This window comes from Microcaecilia unicolor, chromosome 4, assembly GCF_901765095.1.
Source record: "Microcaecilia unicolor chromosome 4, aMicUni1.1, whole genome shotgun sequence".
In the NCBI taxonomy this organism is placed as follows: Eukaryota; Metazoa; Chordata; class Amphibia; order Gymnophiona; family Siphonopidae; genus Microcaecilia; species Microcaecilia unicolor.
Window position 1 is genome coordinate 29,200,663 of NC_044034.1, and position 24,506 is coordinate 29,225,168.

Consider the following 24,506-nt stretch of genomic DNA (forward strand, 5'->3'; position numbering starts at 1 on the left):
TCCGCCCGTGAAGCCACAGTCAAACGGTAATGCTTGGAGAATGTATGAGCCGAAGCCCCCGTTGCCGCCTTGCATATCTCTTCCAAGGAGACGGATCCGGCCTCTGCCATCGAGGCCGCCTGAGCTCTCGTGGAGCGAGCCTTCAGCTGGATAGGCGGCACCTTCCCCGCGGCCACATAAGCCGCTGCAATGGCTTCCTTGACCCATCTTGCCACTGTAGGCTTAGCAGCCTGCAGACCCTTACGAGGACCTGCAAACAGGACAAACAGATGATCCGATTTCCGGAAATCATTGGTCACTTCCAAGTATCTGATGATGACTCGTCTCACATCCAGATATTCAAGAGCGGAGTACTCCTCTGGGTAGTCCTCCCTACGAAAGGAAGGGAGACAGAGCTGCTGATTCACCTGGAAGCGAGAAACAATCTTGGGCAGGAAGGAAGGCACTGTGCGAATAGTCACTCCTGCCTCAGTGAACTGCAGAAAAGGCTCTCGACATGAGAGCGCCTGGAGCTCGGAAACTCTTCTGGCTGAAGTGATAGCCACCAAAAAGACTGCTTTCAACGTCAGGTCTTTCAGAGATGCCCTCGACAAGGGTTCAAAAGGCGGCTTCTGCAATGCTCTTAGCACCAGGTTGAGATTCCACGCAGGCACCACTGAGTGCAGAGGAGGGCGCAGGTGATTAACTCCCTTGAGAAAGCGCACCACATCTGGCTGCGAAGCCAGGGAAGCACCCTTCAGGCGGCCCCTGAAGCAAGCCAGAGCCGCTACCTAGACTTTAAGGGAACTGAGCGACAGGCCTTTCTCCAGACCTTCTTGCAGGAACGCCAACACTGAAGAAATTGGAGCAGTGAAGGGAGAAAGTGAGCCTGCTTCACACCATGCTGCAAAGATACGCCAAACCCTGGCGTAAGCAGTAGAAGTAGAGCGCTTCCTCGCTCTCAGCATAGTGGCGATGACCTTGTCTGAGAAGCCCTTCTTCCTCAGACGCTGCCGCTCAATAGCCAGGCCGTAAGACCAAAGGGAGAGGGATCCTCCATCACCATGGGACCCTGATGTAACAGGCCCTGCTCCACTGACAGCCGCAGAGGATCGTCGACTGAGAGCCTGATCAAGTCCGCATACCAGGGACGTCTGGGCCAATCCGGACCCACCAGGATTACCCTGCCGGGATGCTTTGCCACCCGGTCTAGCACCCTGCCCAACATGGGCCAGGGCGGGAACACATAGAGGAGCTCTTGTGTCGGCCACTGTTGGAGAAGAGCATCTACTCCCAGGGATCGAGGGTCCCGTTGTAGGTGGTTATATATATATTTTGTAAGAGGCCAATTCCTACCTATGTACTCGCTTATGTCTAGGGGGCGTGGCCTCTGCCCAACCTTAGCTGCATGGAAAATAACGGACAGACCAATGGAATATATTAGTTTATTTATACAGCGTTATATACAAAAATATAGAAAACTCTTATCAGCCTATAGCATCAGCAATTCCTGATTGCATGCACAATGATACCAAAATATAGAGAATAACTATGATTATCCTATGGGCTAAAATCTGTAATAACAGATAAACACAATACCAAGATCCTAATGATTACCACACAAATCTTATACTAGGCTAACAGCAACTAGATCATAAATCCTGACGTCACACATCTGATGGGTCCGAGCACAGACTAATTATCTAACCCAGCCTGAAGGAAGTAAACTATGATCTCACCGTCCCGGTCACCAGATCAGATTCCTTCCGATTCCTCAGCCGAATGTCTCAGCGAGGTCCCACAAGCTCAGGTGATGCACTTGTCTTGATCAGCCACAGATGATACAGACGCAGTATAGATCCTGTAGACAGCTGTAACCTGGGGAAAAGCTTTGCCAGGTATTATCAGTAAGTCTCTCAGGTAAATCAGGTGCTTGCAGAAAGGCAAGTGTTCTCCTCTTCTGTTCTTCTGTTCGGTTCTTCAGCAACTAACTTGTTTCTGTTCCCGCTTCTCAGACCAATCAGTTTTCTGGGAGCCAATCAGAAATAATTCCCCCATGTACTCCCAGCATCTGTATGAAGCTTCCTTTGTCCGTCTTATCTCGTACGCTCTCTCTCTCTCTCTCCCTCAGGGACATGCATTCTCCCCCGATACAGAGTGACCTTGGAGGTGGTGCAGGCTTCAGTAAATCTATTACAAGCTGAAATGCTGACTTCTGCACAGTTGGTAGTCAGACATATAGGTGAAAGGTTGCAGCGTCCATTTTGGCTGTAAAGGTGCTCTCATATGCACACAGGGTGGGTGAGATCACAGCAAATACTCCTACACCGTCCTCTGCTGAAAAAGCGCGGCACTTGGCAATTGGCCGATGACGCCATCAGATCTAGGCTCGGCTGGCCCCAGCGCTTCGTGATGTCCAAGAACGCCTGAGCAGATAGTTGCCACTCTCCGGACTCCAAGGTATGGCGACTGAGAAAGTCCGCCTTGACATTCATGACTCCGGCAATGTGGGCCGCTGAAAGCTGCTCCAGGTTCGCTTCCGCCCACTGGCAAAGACTCATAGCCTCCTTGGCTAGAGGGGCGCTCTTGGTACCTCCCTGGCGGTTGATATAGGCCACAGCCGTGGCATTGTCCGACAGGACCCGTACAGGCTACAACACCAGTACCGGGATGAACTCCAATAACACCAACCGAATGGCTCTGAGTTCCAGGAGGTTGATAGACCACTTGCCTCTGCAGGAGACTAGAGCCCCTGCGCTGTCCTTCCCAAGCAGTGGGCTCCCCAGCCCATCAAAGAGGCGTCTGTCGTGACGACAATCCACTCCGGGGTCACCAGAGGCAATCCTGCAGACAACTTGTCTGTCTGCGTCCACCAGCTCAGCGCCTTGCGCACTGCTGGGTCCACGGGAAGGCGCACAGCATAATCCTCCGACATCGGAGTCCAGCGCAGCAGCAGAGATAGCTGTAGTGGTCTCATATGAGCCCTGGCCCAGGGCACTACTTCCATCGTGGCCGTCATAGAGCCCAACAGCTGCACGTAGTCCCAAGCCCGAATAGGAGAGGCTACTAGGAACTAGTCCACCTGAGCCTGAAGCTTGACAATCCGATTGTCTGGCAGGAACACTCTGCCCACTTGGGTGTCGAATCGAACTCCCAGATACTCCAGGGACTGAGTCGGGCGCAGCTGGCTCTTCTTCCAGTTGATGATCCATCCCAGGGAGCTCAAAAAAGCAATCACCCGGTCCACAGCTTTGCCGCACTCTGCATAAGAGGGGGCTCGGATCAACCAGTCGTCCAGATAAGGATGGACTTGTACTCCTTCCTTTAGCAGGAAGGCCGCTATGACCCCCATTACTTGGAAAAGGTCCGCGGAGCAGTAGCCAACCCGAAAGGGAGGGCTCTGAACTGGAAGTGTCGTCTCAGGACTGTAAAACGCAGAAAGCGTTGGAGAGGAGGCCAGATGGGAATATGCAGGTACGCTTCCTTGATGTCCAAGGAAGCCAAGAACTCTCCTGCCTTCACTGCCGCTATAACAGAGCGGAGAGTCTCCATGCGAAAGTGCCTCACTTTCCAGGCCCGATTGACCCCTTTGAGGTCGAGGATAGGCCGGACAGAACCTCCTTTCTTTGGAACCACAAAGTAAATGGAGTAACGTCCCTTGCCAATCTGATTTTTTGGCACCGGAACGACCGCACCCAGGCGGATCAGGTTGTCCAAGGTCTGCTGCACTGCCACAGCTTGACCGGAGACTTGCAGGGAGAGAGTACAAACCCATCTCTTAAGGGTTGGCAGAACTCTAGCTTGTAGCCGTCTCTGATGACTTCCAGCACCCACGCGTCTGAAGTTATAGTGGTCCACTCGCCCAGAAACGAGGACAGCCGTCCTCCAATCTGCACTGGGGCGTGGACCAAGGCCCCGTCATTGGGTACGAGACCCTGGGGGAGGACCGGAGGGAGCACCTCCGGGACGGCGGTCTCTGCGAAAGGAATGCTGCTTGGGGGAGAAATTCCTCTTGAAGGAAGAGGGGGCAGAGGAACCCGACTTGCCCGGGCGGTACCGACGGGCTTCCAGCAACCGTCCTCTGGAGGTACCGGGACGAGTACTAGCCCGAGCCCTGACCTCTGGTAATTTCTTGCCCTTAGACGTGCCGAGATCGGTCACGATTTTGTCCAGCTCGACCCCAAAGAGCAGCTTGCCTTTAAAAGGCAATCTAGCCAGGCGGGATTTAGAGGCGTGGTCAGCAGACCAATGTTTCAGCCAAAGCCACCGCCGCGCAGAGACTGTCTGAGCCATGCCTTTAGCTGAGGCTCTCAAGACATCATACAGCAAGTCTGCCAAATAGGCTAAGCCCGATTCCAGGGCCGGCCAATCAGCCCTCAAGGAAAGATCCGAGGGGGAAGCCCGCTGCACCATAGTCAGGCACGCCCTGGCCACATAGGAGCCGCAAACTGAGGCCTGCAAACTTAAAGCAGCTGCCTCAAAGGACGACCTTAAGGCCGCCTCCAATCTTCTGTCTTGGGCGTCCTTTAGGGCCGTGCCACCTTCCACCGGCAACGCCGTTTTCTTAGTCACCGCAATGATTAAAGAATCCACGGTAGGCCACAGATAGGCCTCACATTCACTCACAGCCAAAGGATAGAGGCGGGACATAGCCCTAGCCACTTTAAGGCTCGTTTCCGGGACATCCCATTGAGCCGCAATTAAGGTGTGCATGGCATCATGCACGTGGAAGGATCTAGGCGGGCGCTTCGTCCCCAGCATAATGGCAGAGCCAACAGGGGCTGAGGGAGAGACGTCCTCCGGAGAGGAAATCTTCAAAGTGTCCATGGCCTGTAACAACAGGTTGGGCAAATCCTCTGGGCTAAAAAGCCGCGCTGCAGAGGGGTCATCCGCTCCATCCGAGCGGGGATCTATCTCCTCCAAGGAATCCGCAAAGGACCGTTGGGAGACCTCAGACACGCTGCCCTCATCTACATCGGAGGAGACAAAGTCCTCCAAGGCCTGGAAATCAACCCGAGGGCGTTTACCTCTGGGAACCTCAACCTCTTTATCAGAAGAGGGAGCAGGGGCAGCGTTTGCATGAGGAAAGCCTGATGCAGCAGCAAAACAAACTCGGGGGAGAAACCCCCCAGACTGTGCACTTCCGCAGCCTGGGCAACAGCCCTAGACGCACTCTCAACCGGCGCTCGCAATAGCGGGGGAGAGACATGCTGCGCATCCAAAATGGCGTCCGGCGCGAAACTCCGCGAAGGAGCCGCGCGGGAAGAACGGCGCTTAACTTTAGCCGCTTGGTGCCGTCGCCCAAATTAAGGGCGTTCATGGCATTAATGTCTCCAACCTCAAGGGCGGCCCACGAAGAAGCCGTCCGAGCCGCGTGGCCGGCCAAGATGGCGGAGGCGAGGAGCGGGGGATGGGCGTTTATGGCGGGAAAAAACCGCCACGCCGGAGGAACGACCGGGGACATTCATCGGTCACTAAACTGTCACCCATCAAGGGCGAATCAGGTTGTAAAACCCCCGCATCCCCTCTAGAAGCGCTCCAGCGATCCGGGGAGCGACCCTTTGCGCCCTCGCCCTCCGACGCCATATGCCACGAGGAGAAGAATCGGGGAACCCCCTGCCCGCTATAAAAAGGTAAAATTACCTGCTTGCCGCTCCGAGCTGTAACGAACTGGTGTCCCAGTGAGTAGCTGCAATGAACGTTTAAAGAAACGTCGAATTAAACGCCTCTAAAGACGTTTAAAATTTTTTTTTTTTTTTTTTTTAAACGTAGCCAGCGGGAGGGGGGAGAAAAGGAGGGACCTGGCACCACCAGGTTTGCACTTGCTCAAAAGAGCCCTCAACCCCAGGCCTCAACAAAACCTAAGGATTAGGCTTGGAGGCCTAGCCAGAGCTGCTGCTGTGTGTGACCACCACCTGCTGAGATAGAGAACATACTGAGGAGTTTCCGGCAGCACATGACCACATATAGGGAGGCAAAAGTTTGCTCTCTATCTCCACCTGCTGGTAGATGGACACAACCCACCAGTCTATGGATTGATCAGCTTGATGATATGGAACCCCACTTGTTCCTGCCTGGTGCTACTGCTCAGTCACAATGGGTTCCGAGACTGCTGCTGGAGTTCCCGGCAGCCATGTTGAGACTAGAACTGGCATAAGCAGGAGCAAATCTCAAAATGGCTGCCGGGACCTCCTGCGGCAGTCTCGCAAGACTGCCACGGGAAGTCTCAGCAGTCATTTCTACTGAGTAGCGGCATGAGTGGGCCTTGTTCCTGCACCTGAAGACACCACTAGATCACCATGGTTTCTTAAGGTAGGCTTGGGGAGGGCGCTTGGGGAGGGCCTATGGGTGGTGGGTGGTCTGAGGGGGGTGGGGAGCAGAGAGTGATCACAGGTGGGGAGGGGGAGAGCTTCAGTTTCAGTTAAAAACGCACTAGCATTTTCAGGGAGGAGGAAAGAGGGTAGAAGCAGAAATATAAATTAACCAAATTTGATCCTTGGTTAAGTGCTGGAGGTTAACACTGCCTCTGGAAATGCTACGTGTGAGAACAGGTATATACGTGGATAAAATGTAAGAGATGAATCATATAAAACAAGCCCCTAAAGGGACAGGATAGCCAAAATGTTATAACTAAAATTTTAAATACTGCTATCTCTGAGCAAATGACATCCAACGTTTACAACACATTAATTGATTCAAGAAGCAGGGAAATTTGTATAATTTGGCTACCTGGAAAACCCGATCTGCTTGAGGAACTTTAAACCTAGCATACAGGATCCCTTGTTGGCTGCTAAATGTACTTCCTGGTTTCTGAGAATCTATTTACTCATTCCTGATGACATGCATAAACTTCAGGCAAGGTTTAAAGGCAATCAAGACTAGAGGAGGGTCATTATGAGTTTTTATCTTGGAGATACCTACTGTACTTGAATGTAACGTGCCTTGAGATACCAATAAAAAAAGCATGAGTTAAATCTAAACAATAAAATAAATGCATAACCCAACTTCTCCTATCCCACCCAGATGTGCATATAGCTTAAAAAACAAAACACTAATTAGAACGACAGAACACTTGCAGCTACGTGCTGGTAATTAAATTACACACATCTCGGGGGGGGGGGACTGTGGCACCCACCCCTGGGGTGCAAGTAATTACACCTCACACACTCATATCCTGTCTAATTGCATAATTAGTCCTCTGCCAGGTTCCTATGGTCGCAAAACATGTTAATGTAACTGTAGTCTAGTCTAGTCTAATAAACAGTCATCAGTTGACGCTACATGAAATCATTCCAATTCCTCTCGTAATACTGACTTGTCTTTATTCCAGAGAAGAAATAAGTAGTACAGTTCCTAAAAGGATCTCCACGTGCCTTACTTTGGACTGGTTTGATCTCCTTCTGAACTATGCTTGCTCCTTCTGTTCTTCCATGAGAACAATGAAAGGACGATGCAGAATATTAGTTCAAGGCTAAAAGCAGCTAACCCTGATGCTGGTAGCAGTTTAAAACTGTTATTCCAGTTTGATCCTTGAGGATCACAAATGCGAATACTACAAATATTTATCAAACAAAATAAAACATGGAAAAGAAAATAAGATGATACCATTTTTATTAGACATAACTTAATACATTTCTTGATTAGCTTTCCAAGGTTGCCCTTCTTCGTCAGATCGGAAATAAGCAAATGTGGTAGATGACAGTATATATAAGTAAAACATCCAAGCGTTTCATTGACAGTCTAACAGGGTGGGGATGGGTAGGTGAGAGGAGGGTGATAAACATAGCAATACAACTTTATGGTTTATAATGGGCTAGAAAACCCAGATCTTTGTTAAGTCCTGTCTGTTGGGTGTCAAAATATTCAATCATTCTGACTTCAAAGGTCTTACGTTCCTGTATTGTTTTAAAGTTACCTTTCAGGATTCTTATTATGAAGTCACTGGTACAGTGATCTGGTTTTGTAAAGTGCTGACCCACAGGGGTGGGAACCAGGCTGGCACTACACTACCCACCCCCACCCTGTTAGACTATCAATGAAATACTTGGATGTTTTACTTATATATACTGTCATCTACCACATTTGCTTATTTCCGATCTGACGAAGAAGGGCAACCTTCGAAAGCTAATCAAAAAAATGTATTATGTCCAATAAAAAAGGTATCATCTTATTTTCTTTTCCATGTTTTATTTTGTTTGATTTCTATTGATTACCTTTAAAAGTGGACTAACACGGCTACCACACCTCTCTACAAATATTTACGTCGTCACATCTGGACATTGTTCACGGTATCTGGACCAGCTCTTTGGAATACATTGTTGAAATTAGCTTCATTTCTTCTTTGTTGACCTTTCAGAAACACCTGAAAGATTATACTACTACTAATAATCATTTCCACAACGCTATTAGACATACGCAGCGCTGTACACGTTATATGCAAGTGCTTTCTCTGTCCCTAGAGGGATCACAATCTAAGTTTTGGGGTTTTTTGTACTTGGGGCAATGGAGGGTTAAGGGCTCCTTTTACTATGTGGGTAAGCCCAACGCGGGCTTACCACTCGCTATACAAGAAGTACTGCCGGGCTACCGCAGCAGCCCGGCGGTACTTCCCACCCCTAGCGAGCCGTCATTTCCGGCACTACAAAAATTAATTTTTGTAGCGCCAGAGTGTACCCGGCAGTAATCGGGAGGTACCATATGCTGCCCGGTTACCACCGGGTTAACGCGGGAGCCCATACCACCAACTCAATGGGTGGCAGTAAGGGCTTCCCCCCTGAAATGGCCGCACGGCAAGTGATTTACTTGCCGCGCGTCTATTTCCTGCAGGAAGGCGAGACTTCCCTTTTACCAGCTGCGGTAAAAGGAAGCCTCGGCGTGCGTGTAAAACATGCACCAACGCCAGCAACAGCCCCCTTTTGCCACAGCTTGGTAAAAGGGGCCCTAAGTGACTTGCCCAAGGTCACAAGGAGCTGCAGTGGGAATCGAACCCAGGTTACCAAGATCAAAGCCTACTACACTAACCATTAGGCTACTCCTCCATATCTTTTTTTAATTAGCTTTTTTTTTTTTTTTTTAAAGCGATGTCCAGTGATTGTCTATTTATAGTATATTTTTATTTTATTCTTGGTTTACAGGTGTGATAATTTATGATGCTTGTGTAATTATTTGTGTATATTGTAAGCCATATGTAAAATTTTAAAATAAACAACAAAACAAAACAGCTATTCCATTTTGATCTCTGAGGACCACCAATGTGAATACTTCTACAGAAAGCTACAATGACACATCTGGCCCAGAAGCCAAATTAATGGACTTTTAACATCATTTTTGAAGAAGAGACCTATTTGGGGCCCTCAAGGGTCTGAACACCACAAAGTAGTGGTAGACTATTCTGGCCTTCAAGGGCAGTAAAAAAATGGGAAGAGATAGATGGATAAACACGGAACAGGAAAGGGACCTCATGGTAATGGTGTCCGAGGACCTGAAGGTGGAGAAGCAATCTAAAAGGCTGTGGCCAAGGCCATACGGATGCTAAGCTTCACAGAGAGAGACATAACCAGAAGGGAGGAATTGATAATGCCCATGTTCAAGTCGTTGGTGAGGCCTTATTTGGAGGTCATTATTTTGCTAAGGATATAAAAGACTTGATGCGGTTCAGAGGAAGGCGATCAAAAATGTATTGGGTCTGTGTCAGAAGATGCATGAGAAGAGGTTGGAAGACCTGAATATGTATACCCTAGAGGACAGGAGAGACAGGGGTGATATGATACAGATGTTTAAATAGTTGAACGTTATTAATGAGCAAACACGGAGAGGGTGGTGGACACATGGAATACCCTCCTGCGGGAGGTGGTGGAGATGAAAACGGTAACGGAATTCAAACATGCATGGGATAAACACAAACGAATCCTGCTTAGAAGGAAAGGATCCATGGAATCAGCGGAGATTGGGTGGCAACACCGGTAATTGAGAAGCAAAACCAGTGATGGGCAGACTCCTACAGTCTGTGCCCTAATTGTGACTGAACAGATATAGATGGGCTGGCTGGAGTGTAAATTTTAAGGGGCTTCGATGTTAACTTCAAAAAATTTTAGTACAAGAACAGTGTTGGGCTTATTTTGTTGGGCAGACTGGACCGTAGAGGTCTTTATCTGCTGTCATTTACTATGTATGTTACTATGAGACTGCTCAGCGGCAATTCTTGGCTCCTCAGCAGGCGTGCGAGAGATGGCTCACCCCCATCATGCACTTGATGCCATGGATTTCTGTCCCCGAAGGCAGGACTGCACTTTATTTCTGCTTTTTATCTTAAATTGTCAGATTCTTAACCAGTATCTCTAAGGAAAACTTTCAAATGTATCCAGTCTCAAATGTGATGATCATTATCAGTGCAAAATCTGTTTTACTAGGGTGATTTTTTGTTTGTTTGCTTGTTTAGAAAATACAGCTGAATTAAGGGGCACTTTTACTAAGGTGCGTAGGCACCTAAGCAACCAAGGGCTGCGGAACCCCTTTTTCTATAGGGACGTCCAAGCTCTGTTCCCCAACCCCAGCCCTCCCCCTATAGTGTCCAGTATCTATCTCCCTCTCAGCCACCCCCCTCCCCCATAGTGTCTAGCATTTCTCTCCTTCCTTACTGCCTCCCCTCTTTGGCCTTCGGCACCTTTCTTCTTTCCCTCCTTCAGCATCTCTCTCCTTCCTTCCCCCCCCCCCCCCCCATAGTCTCCAGCATTTCTCTCTTCCCCACCTCCCTTACCCATAACCCATGGTCTCCAGCATCTCTCTCCATTCCTTCCTCCCTCCCTCCACTCTTCAGCATCTCTCTTTGCCTCCCCATTTCTGATCTTCAGCACCTCTTTCCTTCTTTCACTCCCCCTTCAACATCTACTACTACTACTAATCATTTCTATAGCGCTACTAGATGTACGCAGCGCTGTACACATTATATGTAGGTCCCTAGAGGGCTCACAATCTAAGTTTTTGTACCTGAGGCAATGGAGGGTTAAGTGACTTGTCCAGGGACACAAAGAGCTGCAGTGGGAATCCAACCCAGTTCCCAAGGATCAAAGTCCACTGCACTAATCACTAAACTACTCCTCCACTCCATCTCTCTCCTGCCCTCACCCTCACGGTCTCCAGGAGAAGATGCTGGCACATGAGGACTCCGAGGTGGTGGTGGGGGAGAAGAGGAAGTAAAAAGGGTGAGATTCGGCCAGCAATGTGAAAAAAACAAACAAAAAAAACTTTGGTATAGTGTGCTCATGCAATATAGTTCACAAGGGGGGGGGGGGGAGGGTGTCTCTGGTTCTGTAAAAATACATATCACGTGTGTGTCATACCCCAGATTCTATACAGCATTACTTTATTTATTTATTTATTAGGATTTACCGCCTTTTTGAAGGAATTCACTCAAGTTGCACGCGCAAATCTGGTCATATTCTGGATTTGCACAAACTTAATTAGCCAACAAGCCCTCAGCGCTAATTGCCAATTAACAAGCAATTATTGACTAGCATTAATTAGAATTTACGCGCAAAACTGTCTAAGTGCATTCTGTAAAGTGATGCGCGTAAATTTTAAGGTGCACAGCTGAAAAGAGGGCATGACCATGGGTGGGTCGTGGGTGTTTCTAAAATCAATGCACGTCGTTACAGAATACACCTAGTCTGCGCCAAATTTAGGCGTCAGCATTTATACCAAGCTTTACTTGGCGTAACTGCCTGTGACTAAATTTAGTCACGTAGACGGGCACTCGGCGTATTCTATAAACCACGCTGAAATTTAGGCGTATTCTACAAAGTACATCTAAATTTAGGTGTACTTTCCAGAATACGTCTAGGCATATTTTTTTCGGTGTCGATTTTTTTTTTTAGGCACGATACATAGAATCTAGCCCTATGTGTGTGAAAATACATCCATGCATGGCTCTACCATTGGCGCCAGAAAGAGAAGACAATAGAGAAGGGTGTTTACCCTGCTACCACTTCCAAATGGAGCTGTCCGGACACAGTCAGGAATGCAGGAACATCGAAGAAATGCGAGTTTCCACCAGGTTCACTGGGTTTGCTTGGAGTCTGTTAAACAAAAAATAAAACAGTAATTACCACATATACATCTGTGAGATAATTCAGGAGGGAAAACACTTCTCCGGGTTTTTATTCAGCCTTAACCCTCATCTGACCAACATGTTTTGCATACAGAAGTGACCATGAGGACCCCCTAGGGACCTCACAATCAGTGCTTGCATAAACTATCAAAAGTGTATGAGAAAGAAATCACAATCTTAATTTTGCACAACTTATTGAGTGTCTGAGTCAACTGCTGTTTTAGTATCACTGTCTAGAGACTCTTCTGACACACAGGACTCGATATTCAGACCACAGTAGTTGACCCAGCTAAATCCCACAGTTGGCACTGAGACCGGATATTCAATGCTGGACCATTTCCAGTGACCAGAATTGAGTATCCGGTTTATTTTTGACAGGTTTAAACTTAACCGGCCAAGCCAATATTCAGCACTGGCCAGTTAAGTTTGAATATTCACACGGCCAAACATGGCCACCAAACTTGTGCTGAAAATCGGCGGATAGCCAGTCATGTTGTGCGATATAACCAGCTATCTGCTAGCCACTAACTTTCAGTCACTTTATCAGCTGAGCTCTTCCTGGACTCCATGCTTCGGCTTCTACTTTGGTAGGCGTTACTTGCTCAGTAGTTTGCTTCTTCTCTACTTTGTCCCTCGTTGTGACTTTGCCTGTACCTGGATTACTCTCTTGACCGGCTGCCTGCCTACTGACTTTGCCTGTACCTGGATTACTCTCTTGACCTGCTGCCTGCCTACTGACTTTGCCTATACCTGGATTACTCTCTTGACCTGCTGCCTGCCTGGCCGATACGTTCACCACCCCGCTTCCAGCTCCGTCTCATAGGTCCTGCAGGCCGCCCGCACCTAGGGGCTCAACATCTGGGGAACAGCAGTCAGTGCAGGTGAAACCCGGAGTTGTCCGGCTGCCAAGCAGAACCTGGTCTGAGTACCGGGCTCGGCAGCGCTCTAGTTGGTACAAGAACTCACAAGTCTGACATAGTCTGCCCAATGCTGGCTTTGCTTCCCAATTACTGGTGTTGCCACCTAATCACGGCTAAGCTTTTTTGGTTCCAGCTTTCTATACAGTATTCCTTTGTGTTTATCCCACATATTTTTGAATTCCATTACCACTTTCATCTCCATCACCTCCCATGGGGAGGGCATTCCAGGTATCTACCACCCTCTCTGTGAAAACGTACTTCCTGACATTGTTCCTGAGCCAGCCTCTCCCCCCCTCCCCCCGCAACCTCAAGTCATGTCCATTAATTCCACTTTTCCATCTCTTGAGTGTCTTATAATTTTGAAAGTGTATAGACTTGTGCTTTTTTGAGAGTATTTTCCTTTTGTAATAGTTCCTAGTTATACGACACTTTCCTAAGCAAGATGTTTCTTGTAAATATTGTTTAAATGAATAAATAATAAATAAAATAAATAAATAAATAAAAAAAAGGTTTGTTTGTAGATTTATACCTTTCAAACATTTGAATGTCTGTTACATCATTTAAATATCTTGGAATCATTATAGATTCAGCATTATCTTTCTCTCCTCAAATTTCCCATGTAGCCAAAAGTAGTTTCTTTTTTCTACACAGAAACGCCCACGACCCACCCATGGTCATGCCCTCTTTTCAGCTATGCACCTTAAAATGTACGCGCATCACTTTATAGAATACGCTTAGACAGTTGTGCGCGTAAATTCTACTTAATGCTAGTCAATAATTGCTTGTTAATTGGCAATTAGCGCTGAGGGCTTGTTGGCTAACTCAGTTCATGCAAATCCAGAATATGACTAGATTTGCGCGTGCAACTTGAGTGAATTCCTCAAAAAGGCGGTAAATAAATCCTAATAAATAAATAGGCATGCTGTATAGAATCTGAGGTGTGCACGTGATATGTATTTTTACATAACCAGAGGCACCCTCCCCACCCCCCCCCACCCTTGTGAACTATATTGCATGAGCACACTATACCAAAGTTTTTTTTTGTTTTTTTTCACGTTGCTGGCCGAATCTCACCCTTTCCCTTCCTCTTCTCCCCCACCACCACCACCTTGGAGTCCTCATGTGCCAGCATCTTCTTCTGGAGACCATGAGGATGAGGGCAGGAGAGAGATGGAGTGGAGGAGTAGCTTAGTGATTAGTGCAGTGGACTTTGATCCTGGGGAACTGGGTTCGATTCCCACTGCAGCTCCTTGTGTCTCTGGACAAGTCAGTTAACCCTTCATTGCCTCTGGTACAAAATAAGTACCTGAATATATGTAAACCACTTTGAATGTAGTTGCAAAAACCTCAGAAAGGTGGTATATCAAGTCCCATTTCCCTTTCCCTATTTGAGATTCTACATGGAATGTTGAGATTCTGTTGCTACTGTTGGAGATTCTACATGGAATGCTGCTATTCCACTAGCAACATTCCATGTAGAAGCCTGCCCTTGCAGATCAGCAACATGGCTATGCAGGCTTCTGTTTCTGTGAGTCTACGTGCAGGACGTCAGACTCACAGAAACAGAAGCCTGCGCGGCCGCATTGCTGAACTGCAAGGGCAGGCTTCTACATGGAATGTTGCTAGTGGAGGAGTAGCCTAGTGGTTAGTGCAGTGGACTTTGATCCTGGGGAACTGAGTTCAATTCCCACTGCAGCTCCTTGTGACTCTAGGCAAGTCACTTAACCCTCCATTGCCCCTGGTACAAAATAAGTACCTGAATATATGTAAACCACTTTGAATGTAGTTGCAAAAACCTCAGAAAGGTGGTATATCAAGTCCCATTTCCCTTTCTTAGAACAAAAGGTCTAGAGTACGATTTGGACTTGGAAGACCACCTGTGAACTAACAAGCTAGTTTGGGATCAGAAAGCCATTTAGAAACTAAATTTAGGCATCTCGAAGAGGCCCAATAGTATGAGAATATGGGTTGGTGGGAAAAACAAAAATCGACAATATATCATCCGCATAAAAATGAAATGAAATGCCAGTAGACGGAATGACAGTAGTGAGAGGACTCAGAATAGAGCCCTGGGGAGCACCATAAGTTAAGGAGCGAGGGGAAGACAGAGAAGAAGTTGTGATGGAAATTTAATGACTTGAGTTTTAAATCACGTTGGGATTTAGTTTGTGATTTACTTTGAAAGAAAGGTAGGACAGGAGAGATATGCTAATGACATTTAAACACTTTCAAGCAGTAAGTGCAAATGAGGTGGGCCTCTTTCAGTGAAAAGCAAGCTCTGGACCAAGGGACTTTGCCAGTGGTGTGGTACAGGAATCAGCCTTTCTGCAGTATTGTTTATAGAAAGGTTGAATAGAACTGGCAAGGAACTATTAGGAAAAGATTTGTCTGTGTATGGATAAAGCCAAAGCCTGCAATAGGGTAGACAACCTGGAAAGCAGTTTAGAACAAGGGGGTCACAGTAAAGGGGAGAGGCTCAGGAGTAACTCAAGGAAACATTCCTCTACAGAAAGATTGGTGCATGCATGGAACAGTCTTCCAGAAGAGGATGAGGAAGAGAGGGAGGCAGTATCCAAATTAAAGAAAGCACTGGACAAGCACAGAGGATGTCAAAGAAATTGTACAGCTTAGTGATCAGTTTGAACAGACTGGATAGGCTGTAAAGGTTTCTAAGCGTCTATATAATGTTTTCAAATCTTAACATAGTAAATGACAGCAGATAAAGATGTGTACAGTCCAGCCAGTCTGCCCAACAAAATAACTCATTTTACATGGTATGTGATACTTTATATGTATACCAGAGTTTGATTTGTCCTTGCCTTTCTCAGGGCACAGACCGTAAACGTCTGCCAAACGCTGTTCTTGAACTTTCCATATCTATTCAGTTACGTTCAGGGCGTAGACCGTAGAAGTCTGCCCAGCACCGGTTTTGCTTCCCAATTACCGTAGTTGCTACACAATCTCCGCTAAGATTCCGTAGATCCAGTCATTCTAAACAGGATTCCTTTGTGTTTATCCCACACGTGTGTTTGAATTCCATTGCCGTTTTCATCTCCACCACCTCCCGAGGGAGGGCATTCCACGTATCTACCACCCTTTCTGTGAAAAAATAGTTCCCGACATTACCGAGTCTGCTTTCTTAATGAACTGCTGATGTTATGCTACCTTGCATGACTTCCAAAATTGCTTTCATTCTTTAAGAGTGTGGAGTCAACTCCTATTCAGAACAGAAAAGGCTACACTGTCAAATTTACACTTGTACGCCTTCTTCTCCTGCTTTCAAATACATACTTTCATAGATAAGCACCAGCAATGACATTCCCAGTCTAGGCTGCTAATCTGTCATTTTCCTGTCCACAATGAAATGCAGGCATCTACAATTATCAGCAAACACCCAGGCCAGAGATAGAAACAGTTTGCTTTTCACATGCTTTACCTTGAAAGGAGATGCTCTGGCAAGATTTGGGTACAGTTGTAAAGTCTATCATTAGCATTTGAGATTATAACATAATGGAAAAAGCATGCAGTTTTGTTTTTCTTTGGTTGAGAGGATTTCTTTCCCCACCACTACTGGAAAAAGGCAACGACTCACAAGGTACTCGGAAACATCATTTGTGCTCCAAGTAACTACTGTGAATATCAAGGTTAATGGAGATTATGTAGAAGGACATGATTTTGAAAGAATGGGTGCCCAAGAACACGGGAGGTAGAAAATCCCTGACAGATCTGTTAAAAAAACACACACACACAAATTGCTTGTCATGCACAGGGTAGTTATCCATTAGCTGACACCAAAAAAAAGAAAAGCATGTGGAGCATGGTCCATGGAATTCCTTCTAAGCCCTGTGACTGTATGTCTCTCTGACCTGGAACCGAACTCTTGTCACTTGAATGACTAACCTCATTGCTATTAATGAACAAGCACTAACACGTTAATCCTTATGCCGAAAATGATTTCTCTATAATTGATGACCTAACGAATGTTACAATCCAATCTATCACTCAGGAACCTACATGCAATACCATAATGTATTCTTCTTTACCATGTATGCATGCACCTTAATGCAATACCATTTGTACAGTGGCGTAGCTAGGGTAGTTGACACCCGGGGCCGGTCATTTTTTAACACCCCCCCCCCCCCCAAATCCAGTACTAGGCAAACCGAGAATACAAAACACTCAGGACCTATAGCGCAATTCTACCATACCATAAGCAGTAATTTCTACAAGTCACACAAGCATCTTAAACGCTACAGTGAGCCACATTGAGCCTGCAAATTGATGGGAAAATGTGGGATACAAATGCTACAAATAAAATCTATATATATAAAAGGCAACCCCAACGTTCTGAAGCCTCCACGGAAGTTGAGGCGCCCGAGATATCCGGTGTGCCCTGGAGTGTCTGCACCACCCTCACGTCAAAACGTCATGATGTCGAGGGCAGAGCTATTGACACTCGAGGGCCAAAACGGCCCACAGCGAACAAGGCAGCAAGTAGCTTCGAGGGACAGAGGGAGGGCGAACAAGGCAAGTACCTTCGACGGACAGAGGAGGGACGGAGGGAGGGCGAACAAGGCAAGTACCTTCGAGGGACGGAGGGAGGGCGAACAAGGCAAGTACCTTCGACGGACGGAGGGAGGGGGCCCCTTGCTAGCGCCCGTTTCATTCCGCTCAGAAACGGGCATTTTTTCCTAGTAAATAAATAAATAAATAAATGGAGATTGAATGGAACAGTGTCCATCCATCCTGTTGGTTTGGAAAGATAATAAAATAAAACAAAGTGTGATAAGATATCTAGCCATTACATAGCATTGTCCACAGATTTCAAATAACGCACTGTACATTTAAAGCACAGGGTGCAAAATAAAAGGTATTGCTGTGCTTCACCAATAGGAGGCAGTATTCACAGGTTCTCATAGCAATCGGTTCAATCACCGAGTGTCATCTACATATCAATCATTAAGAAAGTATTATGGTTTGGCCACCAGTTTTCACAGTAGAATTTACAACAACAAAAAGAAATACAAATCTGAATCACTAAGAGCCGGCTCATTGGTGATAGGGGTGAGGGCAGCAGGGGTGAGTAGTGGAGAAAACACGTGGACCATGTTTCATGGAGTTATTTCAGTTCCACGTATGTCTGTGCATGTACCCATGTGTGTGTGTTTTGTTTGCACCTGTGTCGGTTCTCTGTTTCCGTGACCAGGAGAATGCAGAAGATGGTGGGGGGGGGGGGGGGGGGTGGAGGTAGTAATTCCTTAACTGCTTTGTTTCACTATATCAAGTTCCTATACTGTAGAACAGGGGTGGGCAACCTCGGTCCTTGAGGGCCGCAACCCAGTCGGTTTTTCAGGATTTCCCCAATGAATATGCATGAGATCTATTTGTATACAAGGTAGGTAGTCCATGTAAATACATCTCATGCATATTCAATGGGGAAATCCTGAAAACACGACTGGGCTGTGGCCCTCGAGGACCGAGGTTGCCCACCCTGCTGTAGAATCTGAAACTGCTTCTCCTAAAGAAATGCATTGGAGCTTTTCCTTTTTTTTGGGGGGGGGGGGGATTTATTTATCTGGAACCGTCTGACTGATCTGGCTCAATCTGGAAGTGCATCTTTTCATTGGTTTAAACCCCATGCCAAATTTGGCCCTATTCTATTAAATTTTTGAACAGTTATATTGCTTCCGACAGTCATTCATTTTCCTCCAATCATACAGCTTAAATCGCTAAGGGCCCCTTTTACTAAGCGGCAGTAAGCCCAATGTGGGCTTACCGCTCGCTAAACAGGAAGTACCATGCGGCTACCGCAGCAGCCTGGTGGTATTTCCCACCCCATAGCGTGCCATCATATCTGGCACTACAAAAATATAGTTATTTTTGCCAGCGAGTGTACCCGGTGGTAATCGGGCAGTGCGGTTACAGCCGGGTTAGCGTGGGAGCCCTTACCGCCACCTCAGTGGGTGGCAGTAAAGGCTGGCACCCCCCCCCCCCCCCCCACCGAAACGGCCGCGAGGCAAATGCTTTACTTGCCGCACAGCCATTTCCTGCAGGAAGGCGAGACATCCCTTTTACCCGCTGCGGTGAAAGGGGGCCTCGGCGCGCATGTAAAACACACGCCGATGCCAGCTTGGTAAAAGGGTCCTTAAATATGTAAACTGTTCCTAACTCAGGTTTTAGTATTCTAACATTATATGATGTATTTTACTTTCTATTAATATATTTTGCACATGTTCATGCTTTTCTAATTGTTATGTAAGCCATATTGAACCCGAGTTCTACTCGGACTAATGCAGGATATAAATGTCATAAATAATAATAATAATTCTTGACCCCTTAGCTGTTGGAAAAAAACTCCCCCCCCCCACACACACACTTATTCAGTTCTCATCAAGTGCTAAACACATAAGTGCTTTTCAATATTGACCTGACGGGTGATGTAAAGGAGAAACAACATCATAGTTGCCAGCTGTCACTCACAGATGATCGATGATGATTAACAAGGAGTAGCCCAGTAGTTAGAGCAGCAGACTGAGAACCAGGGAAGCTAGGGTTCAAATCCCCGATGACACTCTCAGGCTCATTTTCGAAAGAGAAGGACGTCCATCTTTCGACATAAATCGGAACATGGACGTCCTTCTCCCAGAGACGTCCAAATCGGTATAATCGAAACCCAATTTTGGATGTCTCCAACTGCAGTCCGTCGCAAGGACATCCAAATTTCAAGGGGGCGTGTCGGAGGCATGGTGAAGGCGGGACTTGGGCGTGCCTAAGACTTGAACGTCTTTGAGCCATAATCGAAAAAAGCAGGGACGTAACTTGGACGTTTTCACCCGGACGTGTTTTTATTACGAATAAGGCACAAAAAGGTGCCCGAAATGACCAGATGACCACCGAAGGGAATCAGGGATGACCTCCCGTTACTCCCCCAGTGGTCACTAACCCCCTCCCACCCTCAAAAAACATCTTTAATAATATTACGTGCCAGATTCTATGCCAGCCTCAGATGTCATACTCAGGTCCATGATAGCGCATGCAGGTCCCTGGAGCAGTTTTAGTGGGTGCAGTGCACTTCAGACAGGTGGACCCAGCCCCATACCCCCCTCCCCCACCTGTTACATTTGTGGAGGAAACAGCAAGCTCTCCAAAACCCACCACAAACCCACTGTACCCACATCTAGGTGCCCCCCTTCACCCGTAAGGGCTATGGTAGTGGTGTACAGTTGGGGGCAGTGGGTTTTGGGGGGGCTCAGCACACACGGTAAGGAAGCTATGTACTTGGGAGCAATTTATGAAGTCCACTGCAGTGCCCAGTTGGTGTCCTGGCATGTCAGGGGGACCAGTGCACTACAAATGCTGGCTCCTCCCACGTCCAAATGGCTTGCATTTGGACGTTTTTGACATGGACGTCTTTGGTTTCGAAAATCGCCAAAGTCAGACATCCATCTCTAGGGATAACCAAATCCAAGGACTTCCTTGGTATTTTCGAAATCAAAGATGGACATCCATCTTGTTTCGAAAATACGGTTTTCCCCGCCCCCAGATTTGGACGTTTTACAAAGACGTCCAAATCGCAACTTGGATGTTTCATTCGAAAATGCCCCTCCACATGACCATGGGGCAAATCACTTCATCCTCCATTTGAGGGCAAAACTTGTTACTGCAGAAACGAGCACAGTAACTGTTACCATGACGGCATGACACCACGGGCTAATTTGTGCGTTAAATTCATGCCGTATTGGGGGTGGGAACTGAGTGGGTTATGGACGTAGACTGCATTGAAGATATTACTGTTAGTTTTTAAGGTACTGAATTGTCTTGTATTCCCATCACTAGCTCCCACTTTGAGACTATAATAACTACATCAACCATCATGGGACTTGAGATCTGCACAGAAGGGTTTATTGGATGTTCTATCTTTCCACAGTGTGAGGCTTGATATGTTTAGGGTCACTGTCTTTTGCATTTCAAGCCCAAAAACTGTGGAATAGCCTACCCTCTGAGGTACACAACTTAAGAAGGCCTTGAAAACCTTACATGTTTTCACAAGCCTTTAATCCAGTGGTTCCCAAAGCTGGTCTTGGAGGCAGCCCAGCCAGTGGAAGTTTTCAGAGTATCCACAATGAGATAAATTTGCATTCAAGCTATATTTCCACATATTTTTTGTTATATCAGTGGGTCATTGTTTTTGATTTATTTTCTGATATGTAGTATACTATGCCATACTTTCCTTTGCATTGTTGTTTGAATATCTTTACTGCTGTAAATTATCTATTTCTTATGCTTGACTACTTCTTCTTCTCGACTTCTTGTACACCGCCTTGAGTGAATTCCTTCAAAAAGGTGGTAAATAAATGCTAATAAATATCCATATCATACTAGATTTATGTCTATCATGCCCAGACAGCATATCACTTCCTGTCCTAACAGTTTTTGAAATACGTTTCATGATAGCAGAAATTACCTATGACTCAAAAGCTTTTGCAGAAAGATAACAATCAGACCACAGCACTCCTTTCTGCCTGCTTGGGGCCTTCTTCCAGTGGTAGAAAACAGAATCGCTTTAATTTAGCTCTCCGCTCTGACAGTACACTCATGAACTGCTGCTAAGTGAAGTACTGAGAGACAGACAGCCAGTGCTTGATATACCGTCAGGGAGCAGAAAGGCCATAAAAAAAGCTACTGGGGGGGAGAAGGGAAAGATGAAATTTTTGTTTTCTGAACTAGACACTGTGAAATTGCGCTTTAATTAAATAACTGCTGTTGAGATCATCTTAGGATTGGAACGTTCAATGGTAATCAGAAGCACTGAGATCAAGGTACTGTCCGCTGCCAAACAGACTGGGTAGATGACTTTGCTAGCAGAAATCATGTACTAAATACTGTCCGTTCTAAAGCCAATTTATTTAAACTGAATGACTTAAAGAAAAAACTGCATTTACCTAATACAGGTATTTTTTTTAATTAAACAAGGAGTGGCAACTGGATCAGGCTCTTCAAAAACAGACTCAGGACGCCGGAATGGAATTATAGATGTTTACTTAAGTTGACTCGACATGGAACCATGTTTCGGCACATGCGTGCCTGCTTCAGGAGTCTTGATGCGTATACTTGATCACATTTATCGTTGATGAAGCTTCTTGTGAAAAGAGCATGAGCTGGTCTTTAGAAAGACCGGTGGTGTTGAGTAGCATGTAAAATGCCAATATTGCCCTTTTTTATTTATTTTATTTATTTATTTATTTTCAGGACAATATTGGCATTTTACATGCTACTCAACACCACCGGTCTTTCTAAAGACCAGCTCATGCTCTTTTCACAAGAAGCATCATCAACGATAAACTTGATCATCAACTATACGCATCAAGACTCCTGAGGCAGGCACGCAACATGGTTCCATGCCACAGCTTAAATAAGCATCTATAATTCCATTCCGGTGTCCTGAGTCTTTTTTTTTTTTTTTTTTAACAGCCTGATCCAGTTCCCTCTCCTTGTTGTTTGATTCTATCCACCTCGTGGGATCTTTGTGCTCTTTCCACTTTTTGTGGTTGTTTTGTTAATTGGTATTTTTTAATCAACCATTTTTTCCCCCATCACAAAAGACAAGGAAACATACAGGAGCATTTTCGAAAAGGGACGTCCAAAGTGATTTGGACATCCTTGCAAAACATCCAAATCTAGGGGCGGGGAAACCCGTATTTTCGAAAAAAGATGGTCGTCCATCTTTCGTTTCGAAAATACCGTTAGACGTCCAAATCCTTAAATTTGGCCGGCCCTAGATTTGGACGTCCCTAGACATGGACGTTTCTGACTTTCGGCGATTTTCGAAACCAACGACATCCATGTCAAAAACGTCCAAATGCAAGCCATTTGGTCATGGGAGGAGCCAGCATTTGTAGTGCATTGGTCCCCCTGACATGCCAGGACACCAACCGGGCACCCTAGGGAGCACTGCAGTGGACTTTATAAATTGCTCCCAGGTACATAGCTCCCTTACGTTGTGTGCTGAGCCCCCCAACCCCCTCCCCCCAAAACCCACTACCCCCAACTGTACACCACTACCATAGCCCTTACGGGTGAAGGGGGGGACCCAGATGTGCATACAGTGGGTTTGTGGTGGGTTTTGGAGGGCTCGCTGTTTCCTCCACAAATGTAACAGGTGGAGGGGTATGGGGCTGGGTCCACCTGTCTGAAGTGCACTGCACCCACTAAAACTGCTCCAGGGACCTGCATGCGCTGTCATGGACCTGAGTATGACATCTGAGGCTGGCACAACATATTTTTAAAGATGTTTTTTAAGGGTGGGAGGAGGTTAGTGACCACTGGGGGAGTAATGGGAGGTCATCTGGTCATTTCAGGCACCTTTTTGTGCCTTATTCGTAATAAAAACACGTCCGGGTGAAAACGTCCAAGTGTTCATCAGGGACGTCCTTGTTCTTTTCGACTATGGGTTAACGACGTCCAAAGTGTTAGGCATGCCCAAGTCCCACCTTTGCTACGCCTCCGACACACCCCCTTGAAATTTGACCGTCCTTGCGTCGGACTGCAGTTGGAGACGTCCAAAATCGGGTTTCGATTATACCGATTTGGACGTCTCTGGGAGAAGGACGTCCATCTTCCGTTTTATGTCGCAAGATGGACGTCCTTCTCTTTCAAAAATGAGCCCAATAACGACCTGAGAGAAATAAAAGCCTAGTTTGTACTCTATACTTGCGCTGCAATAAAACATTTAAAGGATGAGGAAAGCAGAACTAAGTATTAGTCCAGGGTATACTATGCAGATGAATCCAATATAAACAGGAGCAGTAGACTGCAATCACTTTAAGGGAAACTTGGGTTCTGCTGTTCTCAGCTCCATTTACTGCTCCCAGTTCTACATATTAAAGAGAGGTCAAACTTCTTTAAGAGAAATGAGCAGGCAGCAGGTCACAGCCTCCCAGCGGCTGAAGCAAGATGTAAGCCGACCTGTTCACTTCGGATTCTCATTATTTTCCTCAACAAATCCAGGGTTGCCTGTAAACGCTGTAAGCCAAGGTATCAGAAGCTGTAAAAGTGATACTTACTGGAAAGTATCCCCTCTTCCATCACCATCTGTTAAAAACTATACGAAAACCGTTCTTTTACAAGAAGCTTCCCGTATAGAGAGCCTACTGTCTGGGACGTGCACACAAATGGATAATTAATCAAAACAAAAATGGTAACTCACCATATGTTTAAAACGCTTATTTTAATTATTTATAATATATTTTATAAAAAGGTCATATTATATAATACTGGTTATAACTAAATTTCCAAATTTTTTTTGTCCAAAAGTAAGGAATAATATATTGTAGAGGAATATATTCGAGTTATTCCCCAAGGTTTCCACGTCATCACTGTGGTGAGTTACCATTTTTGTTTTGATTAATTATCCATTTATTTTCAAATTACTATATAATAATATATGAGAATGTTAAAATATTAAATGCTTTAGCTGTTTATATAGGCTTATATATGTATGC

At 46.2% G+C, this 24,506-nt stretch overlaps 1 protein-coding gene across 3 annotated transcripts in view; it reads right to left on the reverse strand.

Moving 5' to 3' along the window:
• Positions 1-24,506, reverse strand: part of NARS2 (asparaginyl-tRNA synthetase 2, mitochondrial) — a 128,843-nt gene that overhangs the window by 61,882 nt on the left and 42,455 nt on the right. For all 3 annotated transcript variants that reach the window (XM_030200089.1, XM_030200088.1, XM_030200087.1), the window contains exon 6: positions 11,953-12,053. In XM_030200089.1, coding sequence (XP_030055949.1) covers positions 11,953-12,053 — 101 coding nt within the window. The remainder of the gene's footprint in view (positions 1-11,952; positions 12,054-24,506) is intronic.